This window comes from Nuphar pumila, chromosome 16 (assembly GCF_984573655.1).
Source record: "Nuphar pumila chromosome 16, dmNupPumi1.hap1.1, whole genome shotgun sequence".
Taxonomy (NCBI): domain Eukaryota; kingdom Viridiplantae; phylum Streptophyta; class Magnoliopsida; order Nymphaeales; family Nymphaeaceae; genus Nuphar; species Nuphar pumila.
Genome location: NC_143264.1, coordinates 12,629,954 through 12,640,642, shown reverse-complemented (window position 1 = coordinate 12,640,642; position 10,689 = coordinate 12,629,954). Strand labels below are relative to the sequence as shown.

Here is a 10,689-nt window from a genome sequence, read left to right as displayed (position 1 = left end):
ATTTTAATAAAAAATGAGTTTTTATTATGAGATAAATGTTCAGAAATTATGTGCAATCTCATTACTTGTTTGCTTGTTTAAATATTTCATTCTTTTCTCATGATACTTATGCTTCATACCCTTGAGGCTTACTCCTCATTTCATGGATGCTTCAATGCTTTTAACAACAATGCTTATTGTTGACTAGTCACAACTTGAATAGTCTGCATCTAAGCAAACTTGTTCATGAGTCTTAACTGCTTTCATTCATATTTTACAAACACAACTAGCAAAATTTACAACTTATAGCACTGAAAAAAAAGCATAATGCAATGTTTAAAAATAAGTTTGAACATATTCATTATTGACTTAGCCAAGGGGCAATGGGTTTGACTCCCCAGCAATGTCACAAAAATCTTAGCCTTAAACAATCTTAATGAAAGAAAATCTCATAAAAAATAATACAAATTATTTTCCTAGAAAATTAAAAAACAACCGCATACATTAAAACTTCAAAATAAAAAAATATAAATAAAGTATAATATAACATAAGCTAATGTTTTAGCACCTTAATAGTGTGATAAAATGTTTTGAGAATATCTTGATTTCTTGGAGGTGACATGATCACAATATATTATCAACGATATTTGCTACATATCTATGTCCTTAGAAGGCTATTGATTTAGGGCGACATGCCTTTCAGCATAGGCATCATCAGTGGCCCCATTGGATTAACCATGTTGCCGACATGATGCCTTGCTATGACATGTTTTGCCAATGGATATGTATCTATCGACAGTGTAGTCTAATACTTGTCTACACAAGGGATATATTTCATACAGACACTGGGGTGGGGGCAATGGGCCAACCCGACCTACCTACTACTGGACGGGGGCCAAGCCTAGCTAGGCCCAGTTCGAGTTTGCCTGTTGGCAAATACTCAGCCCACGACCCACCCATTAGGCCCGAGGGCCTATTTGGGCCTGGTCATGCTAGAATTATACATAAAATATTATATATAATTATATAATTAAGATTATATACATATATATATATATATGTGTGTGTGTGTGTGTGTGTGTGTGTAAGGAAAACTTGTTTTGAGTCTTTTGACCAAATCTGATCAAATGGATGTGTTCAACATAGTCAACATATATATATAGTAGGAATTGACCCTTGGATCATAGTTTTTTGACATAAAAACATGTTTCTTTGAGATTTTAAAATTTGGTTCATTTTTCATACCTATTAAAATCTGACATATACATCAGAAAAATAAGATCCAAAATGTAGGTTTCTACTTAATATAGATCACATCTAGAGGGTGAGATGCACAATAAAAAAAGTAAAAAATAATAAAAATATTACATTTTTTCACTAGAGGTTCCTTACACATTACCCCTATATATATAAAAGTTTGGACTCCATTTCACATGAGCAATGATTTATTCTTGTGCTCCTTATCATAGGGACAATGTCATGGTCATAATTATTAAACATTATCCCAACTATGAGGTCAGCTCAAAATATGCCTCCATAAGTGGTTGAACAAAAGAAGGGTCCACTGGTTCGTCAGAGATGTTTTAAATACATTGGTTCATAGGGCCCATCTAGGGCACACAACCTTGAGACTTGACCCTATCCCACCCACTTGGGTCTGGTTTTTTCATAAGCCCCATGCATGTGACACATGGCCATGTCTTCCCTACAAGAAACCCTCCAACCCAATGGTCCCTCCATGTTGTAGTTTTAATACACTTGATTATTTCCTCATTTTTGGAAGACCATCACCATGTGATGCACACATAACATTGTAAATTTTGTATTTTATGCTTACTTTAAGCATTTGCCTTAAATAATTGGCTATCTATTTCAGTAGAGATGGCAGCGGGCCAAGGCGGAGGCGGGGGACAAGTTCTCGACCCCCGCTCTGTTTCAAAATTCTGCCCCCCATCTCTGCCTTCATCCCCACACGGGTTTTGATTTTAACCTCCATCCCTGCCTTCAACCCAATTTTATGTCCTCCATCCCTGGTCCACTGCCATCCCTAAAGGTATTTTAATTAGTTAATTTACTAATGGGGATGGAGCGGGGCCAGAGAAAACATAAGTCTATCACCAACTTCATCCCCACACGAGTTTTGATTTTAACCTCCATCCCTGCCTTCAACCCAATTTTATGTCCTCCATCCCTGGTCCACTGCCATCCCTAAAGGTATTTTAGTTAATTTACTAACGGGGATGGAGCGGGGCGGGGCCAGAGAAAACATAAGTCTATCACCAACTTCATCCCCACATGAGTTTTGATTTTAACCTCCATCCCCGCCTCTATTCCCGGTCTAAATGGGGCGAGATGAGGCGGGGTGGGGCTGCCATCCCTATATTTTATATGGTGAGTTCTGGATAAGGTTTTTAAAGAGAAAAATTAATTTAGTAATCAAGCTTAAATGCCATACTTAATTTGAGGAATAAAACTTAAATAGGACACAAGTGCCATCTAAGTAACACTTGGTTTTCTATGAAAAAAAACACAACTGTCTTAACAAATTTCATAATTACGTATCAAAAGAATAAGGCATAGGAGTCATTTTAAAAAAATGATAAAAGATCAAAATTTTGGCATTGAATACCCCTGCTTCTGAGGGAAACTCTGGTTTAGGTGGTGAGAGTATGGAGATATTGATGTTTTGCCATATAGCCTACCCCAAGTCGTTAAAACCCCTCGATCACCCTCCATTAGGTAGCCAATTCTGGGCTGTTTGAACTTGTTGATTTCAAAATGCATGCGTTCAAGCTTGGCTTGAGCTCGGAGCCGAGTTTGAACAACATTACTCGACTCGGTTTTGAGCTTGAACTACATTGTTCAAATTCGGCTCAGTTTCGAGCTTGAGCAAGGCCGAGCTTTACCGAGCTAAAAAAAAAAAACATATCCCTGACTTTTTTGAAGAGGTGAGATTCAAACCCCAACCACTTCAAAATGTGTACAAATGCCTTACCGTTAAACCAAGCTCGTCATTTTTTACTACTATGATGAAAAAATAAAACATATTCTAAAAAGCTTATTGTTAAAGATGAAAAGGTATACTGACAGCAGATTCGATACCATAACCTTTAGATGAAAAGTCCAAAGCCTTTGCCCATTAGAGATATATTTTATATATACTATTTTTGAGAGCTTTATAGAGTTAGTGGCTTGATCAACCTCGACTCGTTTACGTAGATCAACCCTGGACTAGTCTACAAGCTCGACTTATTTACTTTCATGGACGAGCTCGAGCCGAGCTTAAATGGGTCGAGCCTAAGCTCGTCGTGCATTCCTACCCTCCATTGCCCACTAGTGAGTCTACCACTTTGCTATTGACACAAGAAATGGTTGGACAAACATGATACAAATATTTTTTCAACCTCGACTCGTTTATGTAGATCGAGCCTCGACTAGTCTACAAGCTCGACTTATTTACTTTCATGAACGAGCTCGAGCCGAGCTTAAATGGGTCGAGCCTAAGCTCGTCGTGCATTCCTACCCTCCATTGCCCACTAGTGAGTCTACCACTTTGCTATTGACACAAGAAATGGTTGGACATACATGATACAAATATTTTTTCAATTGGGAGAGACTAATTAACATAAGTCTTGATAGTGACTAACCAAAGTGTCATTTGTTTACCAACGGGGGGGGGGGGGGGGGGGGCAGCTTATCTGGCAGTGGCAGTTAGTGCACGTCACCTTGTGTTGGGACCTTGCAAGTTCGAATCCCAATGGTATATGGTTGTATAACTTGTAGGGGTCTGCCTAACCCAAGCTTTCTCTGTCGTAAAAAAAAAAACCAATTTGGGAAGATCCATGTCCCTACATGTTATGATCCAACCCAAGCAAAACCAGACCGCGCCCACCCGCATGCCTAGCCCACATAAGGGCGTTTCCATTATTCCACCTCCTTGTCTTTATCAGTAAGCTTCGTTAAATGGAGAAAGCTTGCTCGGTACGCTTCGAAAAGAGGGAGAGAGAGTCAGCGAACTAAAAAGCGTTTTTTTTATTTATTTGGGAAACTCATTATTTAATTTTTATTATTCTCTCTCTCTCTCTCTCTCTCTCTCTCTCTCTCGTCTGAAACTCGGTCTAGCCTGAGTCTTGCGTCTTGTAGATCTACTTTCCGACGGTAGATTGGTTCAGATAATTCCGGTCGGTGGACGGAGTGCAATTTGTTTCCTGTGAGTTCTGGTAGATCTTCGTGCAGCTGTTCGTTCTACTCATTCGCATGCTAGGGTTTCGCATTTCTGTAAGAAGCTGGTGGTTCGTCGTTAGGGTTTTCACAGATCTCGGATTTGCATGATTTTGGACCGCTTTTAGGGTTTTTCCTGGTGCTTCTCCTCTTGCTTTTAGTCTGTCTAGGATAGTTTGGGATCGCTGGTTTTGGAGTTTCGGTGATTCATTTGGTTTTATTTCCTGCTTTTGATCGGCAAACAGCGTGAACCTGACTTTAGAAAATTCTGATTTTTTTGTACTGTCTTTTTTTGTGGTTTTAGCTAGGGTTTTGATCTTGAGAGGTTCCGGTGTTCTAGGGTTTCTCGCCTTCATGGAGAAGGAGAAACCATCCGCCCATTCTAGCGGTTTACCCCCTCAGTCGGGGCGTTTCCCGCCCTACCCTTCTCCGACGAGCTCCCCGCTCACCGTCAAGCGTGAGGTACCCCCGCTTTCTCCGTCTCGGCCGGATATGCCCATGCCGGATTCTTCTCCGGCGAATTCCCACTTCAGTCAGGACATCAGCCACATGCCGGACTACCCTCAGAGGAAGCCGGGTCACCGTCGAGCTCACTCTGAGATCGTTCGATTGCCAGATGACATCAGCTTCGATCACGACCTCGGCTTTGTTGGTGCCGATTACCCGACTTTATCTGACGAGGCGGAGGAAGATCTCTTCTCTATGTACATTGATATGGAGAAGTTCGCATCTTCTTCCTCTGCGACTTCTGGCCCTTCTCTGCTGGCTGGAGAACCATCGTTTGCATCACCGTCGCATAACGAGCTTGATAGCGGTGGGAGCGCTAGCGAGATGCCTCGGATCAGGCACCAGCACAGCCAGTCGATGGATGGTTCTACTTCTATTAAGCCAGAGATGTTTATGTCTCCGGAGCCAACTCTGGCGGAGACCAAGAAGGCAATGTCTGCAGCCAAGCTCGCCGATCTCGCTCTTATTGATCCAAAACGTGCAAAAAGGTTAGTTTCTTATGCACTACATTCGGTGATGGAGCATCTCCAATGGACTCTAGGAAACTTGGAAAGCATCCTCGGATGTTACCTTTTATGCTTTGAACAGATTAACACATCTTTTTTTCTCAATGTTCTACTTTTGTTGTGTTTGTTTGATTTGTTTATTCTTCTGTACTTGCAAATTAAATCTTTATGATTGTATTTGTTGGTTCAGTTCTCCGTGAAATTAAATATGCGTTGCATTTATTTGGTAATTTTTTAGCATTTAATGTTTGTATTACCGGGTTGTTGCCTACTTTTCCATACGGGAAAAAGCTATTTGTGGAACTTAAACTGTAAGCTTGTAGTATCGTAGACTCAAATCACTCAATATTTGTTAATTTCTGCAGTATTTAATCTGCATAGAATTTTAGGGCCAATTATATATAGTTTTCTTTCACATCGTACAAAAAAAAGTTAGTTGTCTCCAACCGCCTCTTGTTTACATTTCTTCTTTCATGAGTTGATGCAATTCTCAATTAAATGTCATTATTGGTAGTGGATTTGGGACTTATCTGGAAATTGCCATTGAAAGTTATGAAGAAAATAACTGTGCTTTTAGGTATAAGAACTTGATGCCATGGGACTATAGCATAGGTTCCTCATTGATACTTATTCAGCATGTTACTGTTGAAGCGTGTTTAAACTAGATGGACCATATGGAATTCTGACAACAAACAAGGTCAGGATATTGGCTTTAACAAAGCATTTCTAGTTTGGTTATGCAAAGAATTCAAGCCTTGTTTGGATGACATTTTTTGAAAAAAACATTTTTATAAACACATTTGTTGAAAAGCAATTTTATAAGAATTTTTCTACTTTAACATTTCAAATGCCATTTGGATGGCCATAACATGGTTTTCTGTAAAAAAAAAAAATTAAAAGAAGTCCACTGTCTGGCCCATCTGTGCGTGATCCACTGCCATAGCCATTGCTATAACTTGACCTCTCAGCATTGCCTCTTATTTTCTCCCTCTCCCTTTGCTGTCTTCTGTAATCTTAGTGCCAAAATGATGATGATAATATGTCTTCGGTTCTTCATCTTATTTTCCTTGTTGTTGATTGTCATCTTACATTTATTTATCACTGTGAAATCTGCGCTTTGTGGAAGACATGCACCTCTTATCCTTAAAGGGCTGCACTTCTGGCCTTGGTGGCTTAGCTTGCCACCTGAAATGCTTTACTAGCTATCACAGTGAGGGATTTTCAGGCCATGGATGTCTAGAAGATGTTAAGATACACTTGGATGGAAAAAATCCCATTGTTTTCAACTTTTCATTGACTATGGTGGTAAAATAATTGTGAAAGTGAGGGGTAGGAAATCATTTGTTTGATCTTCCCAAGAACTGAGTGGTTTGGTGGTGGAGGTGTTAAGGGTGAAAACACTGAAAAGGGAGCCTGATGTTTTAAGTCGGTTTTGGAAAGAAGTTATGGAAAAACAGCCATTTCCTGTTTTTTTATAACTTCAGTCTGAGGTCTGAAATGGCATTTTAGCATTGTGATTCCAGAGATCTTGTCAGCCAAACATGCCTTTTAAAAAAATGTTTTTTTCTGAAAACTATATTTTGATGCTCAAAGCATCACTTTAAACATCAGCTAAATGTTCCCTCAGATTTCAGAGTTCATAATCCTGCCATAGTAATATATTCTGTTTTGTTATTAATATGAATATGGTCAATGAGTTTGTAGATTTGCTTTTCCCTGTCAGTTGTATCTGAAGCATCAACTGTGAAAATATGATAGCCTGATGCAGAGATTGTGTATATTGTCAGTGACAATCCAATTGAGCCTCCATTCCTGGATCCGCTATCTCCTCTTGACTGGTTCATGGTTTCATCTTCTCTTGATTTTCCTAGGATTCTAGGAGTTCTTTTTTGAGTGAGTCTGCAAGACCGAAGCCAATTAGTTTATTGGGAGGGGCAAGTGTTTGCTCCACGGGGTTCTTCTATACAAAAGACAAGATTTCTATTAAGAGTTCATTTCATTCGACCATGTTTCTCTTTTGAGAACATGTATTGAGTCAAATTAGTGATCAAGTATCTCTCAAATGCTGTGTAACTAAGGAGAGATAATGCATGTGTTCTACGCTACAACAGTTACATCTAAGATGCAATGGAAATTATACATGTAATGTTTGCTCGTCCAACTTGTCATTTTCATGGTAGATTCAATATCTGAAATCCACATCAAAGCTAGCATGAGAAGATGAATTCAATTTCTTTAGTTCAACTTTTCCTCTACTAATATCACTGTACAAGCAACATGAAGATCTTGCAACAATGATGTCCTTCCATAGGACTGCTATATTCAATTTCAAATGTTGTGTGTCAACGTTTTTAGCAGTATATGTATTCTAGTGATTCCTGTACCGTTAATAGTTCAGTCTGTATAAGTTGAAAGTTGACACCCAGTAGAACCAGGTTCCATGATCTAATCCACTGAAAACATCAGGTTAGATTTGTGTATAATTTGGTTCTATGTCAGCCCTGTGACTCTGTACCCTTGACAATTCATCTGCATGGGCCTGGTGTTGGCCAAGCTACACATTGGTAAAAAAGGACCTCCGTTTAACTAGTTTGCATTCTGGGTGTTTGATGACATGTATCCTAGGAAAGCTATTCTTTCATCATTTTCTGATGTCACTGAAAGAAGTCCAAACCATATAAATCCATATATCATCTTTTTGGAGCTTAAAGTGGACAGAGATATTTTAATTATCCCATGTGAAAATATCATTAAGATTTTTCATCGCGGGGATGGTCCATGTTTAAACTCATAATCCTTAATCTGATTATTGAACTAATCTTTTTCGCCATTGTTCAGAGCATAATTTTTTGTACATTCTCGTTTGTCCTCAGGCCCTGTCCATTTCTCGTAGATATTTTTGTACAAAATCTCATTGTTGGATGCTTTGACTTTGCTACTCTTCTAGCTAATCTAGACTATATCAAATATTTTTTAAGTAGCTAGTTTTCACTTAAAGTATGTGTTGCTGGTTTGTTTTTTGGGGTGGTGGTGGTGGTAATGGTGTTATGAAGTTGACATCTGAGCGAAAGTTTTATCTCAAAAGTAGAAGCTGTTATTGATTGTGTGAATATTTATGTACTTAATAAGCGGTTTTAGATTAGAAATTTGGTTTTCTTGTACTGTAGGATCTGGGCGAACCGGCAGTCAGCTTCAAGGTCAAAAGAAAGAAAGATGCGGTATATAGCAGAACTTGAACGGAAAGTGCAGACTCTGCAAACAGAAGCCACAACATTATCTGCTCAATTGGCCATGTTGCAGGTAATTTATCATTGTTATCTATCTTGGTTTGGGGATTGCACCAGTCTTTCCCAGAGTCATGTTTGAGTCCTATGGAGCTTAATCAAAGGTGGTTTTAGTTGAGCTGTACGGAAGTGGACTTGTAGGCTTCTGATTAAGTACAGGAAAACTAAATGGAATTGAGTTGAACCACTGGGCTTAGAGATGAGCTCTTAGTGCACTCATACTACTCTGTTGAATCACCAGGATTGCCTAAAAAGATGGACTAAGATATGCTTAGCTTTAGTCTCTCATTTGAAGCAAGGTACAAGAACTACGAATAAAAAGGAAACAGAAAAAGGGAGGAAAATGTGAATGGAAGCATGTGATAATAATCTGATCTATCTTTTCCCACAACTTTTTTTTTCGAAGTTATTTTCTTGTTTCTACTGCCAAGAGATTTGAATATGGTTGTCTATATTTATTTTTGTGGCAGAGGGATACCAATGGTCTGACATCTGAAAACAGTGAACTGAAACTGCGATTGCAGACCATGGAACAACAAGTTCATCTACAAGATGGTAAGTTCTCATGACCTCATGAGAAATTGTATAACTGTGTAATGTTCTTCCAGGTGATGCTCTTTCTATGTTTGTTTAAATTACGTTTCAATTTCCAACTTAGATTTATTGTTTAAAATTGTAATGACGGAATTGTTGTTTGATAATTTGCACTTGCACTTGAAATGCTATTCATGCTTAAAATGATGAAGTCTGTGTATGTGTGTGGATGTAATGTACAGCCCTATCCTCTCATCGTAGTTTTGCACAACTCTAGTTGTATGAACTCTGAAGCATATCTGTGTTGTGTCCTGTACCGATGTTCATGTATATGTGACAGTAAAAAGAAACAAGATCTGGCTAGGGATTTTGCTGGAGTTATTTGTCTCTTTGTTTGAGAACTTGCTAAGTATATCTCATCTCTGCATGTATCTTCGGAGTTAGTGGGGTACATGAGGTCAACTAGGGACTTGCTTATTTTACTTTGACAAACTCGGCAACTGGCAGCCCAATTGGTCTCTAAGAGTCGGTAACCAGCCTGGCAGCTTGGTTTGTAACGGCATTTTTCAATGCTGTGAATTAGTTTCACACTTAGAACTGATCTGACTCTGTCAAACATGTCTACTTGCCTACCATTGGTTATTAATCCAGTTACGGACATACAGTTGAGGGGGATCACGCATTTTGTACTATGGTATAGTATTAAAAGGACGTTATGTATGTTGCAGCACTGAATGAAGCTTTGAGAGAGGAGGTGCAGCGGTTAAAAGTAGCAACTGGTCAAATGATGCCGAATGGTGGACAAATGATGAATTTTGGTTCCTCATACAGCCCAAATCAACAATTTTATCATAATCCAGCAGCTCATACCCTTCAGGCTGTTCATCAATTCCAACAGCTCCAGATCCATTCTCAGCTTCCGCTGCAGACGGCTGAGCTAAGGAGCAAATCAGGAGGCGTGCCATCTCCGAATCAAATAGAGAACACTTCAAGTTTCAATGCTGCTCCTGCTGAATGAGAAACTGAAGCCAAGGTTGTTGGTTTTGTTTTTACCCCTTAGATGATGTAGACTAGGTGGTGTTTTTTATAACATTGTATTTATTCTGTTATACCAATATTCTTAGTAGTGTTAATTATTTATACTAGAACTTCCCTTTTTTATTGTATTGTTTAATCTTCTTGTTCATTAAGTTGTACCAACGATGCTACAAAGATGGACGTATCTCGTTAGACTCCTTTGTGTGTGTGTGTGTGTGTGTGTGTGTGTGTGAGAGAGAGAGAGAGAGAGAGAGAGAGAGAGAGAGAGAGAGGTGGACGTATCTCGTTAGACTCTTTGTGTGTGTAAGAGAGAGAGGGTCTAGTTGGGTACACAAACATCGTTCCAGCCATCTACGTGTGTTTGTGTGTGGTGCGTAGTTCTTAATCGGGTCATGTCCTGACTGTCGTTTGGTGCTCGGGGCACGTTCACAAAGCTTTGCAATCAGCCAGTGATAGCTACCCCAGGTGGGTTGCTACACTCGAGCCATAGCGTGCACGGTCGCAGGAGGTGATGGTGGGGTGGTGAACGAGACAAAGATGGAGGGGTGGGCAACTAGGGAACTAGTGAGGGATGAGGAGCGGAGGGGAAGACTGGGAGAGACGTGAGAAGGAGAGGGAAA

The 10,689-nt window shown here is 39.5% G+C and overlaps 1 protein-coding gene across 3 annotated transcripts; it reads left to right on the top strand.

The window, feature by feature from the left end:
• The first annotated feature begins 3,962 nt into the window (after positions 1–3,962).
• On the top strand, positions 3,963–10,250 carry LOC149812945 (putative transcription factor PosF21). Of its 3 annotated transcripts, none has more exons than XM_089990693.1 (5): positions 3,963–4,189; positions 4,505–5,195; positions 8,381–8,513; positions 8,968–9,052; positions 9,760–10,250. In XM_089990693.1, the coding sequence occupies exons 2-5, from the start codon at positions 4,555–4,557 to the stop codon at positions 10,047–10,049; spliced, it is 1,149 nt and encodes a 382-aa protein (XP_089846819.1). In that variant the 5' UTR covers positions 3,963–4,189; positions 4,505–4,554; the 3' UTR covers positions 10,050–10,250. The 3 variants fall into 3 exon arrangements, with proteins under 3 accessions (XP_089846819.1, XP_089846820.1, XP_089846821.1); XM_089990694.1 differs by having other exon boundaries at positions 3,970–4,339; XM_089990695.1 differs by having other exon boundaries at positions 4,092–4,199.
• The last annotated feature ends 439 nt before the right edge of the window (positions 10,251–10,689 follow it).

What these genes read in the sequence shown, in the direction of transcription:
- LOC149812945 (XM_089990693.1), top strand. Translation starts at nt 4,555, where the DNA reads ATGGAGAAGGAGAAACCATCCGCCCATTCTAGCGGTTTACCCCCTCAG. An exon ending in GATCCAAAACGTGCAAAAAG is followed by an intron (nt 5,196 to 8,380) that starts GTTAGTTTCTTA and finishes CTTGTACTGTAG; the next exon opens with GATCTGGGCGAACCGGCAGT. An exon ending in ACAAGTTCATCTACAAGATG is followed by an intron (nt 9,053 to 9,759) that starts GTAAGTTCTCAT and finishes TGTATGTTGCAG; the next exon opens with CACTGAATGAAGCTTTGAGA.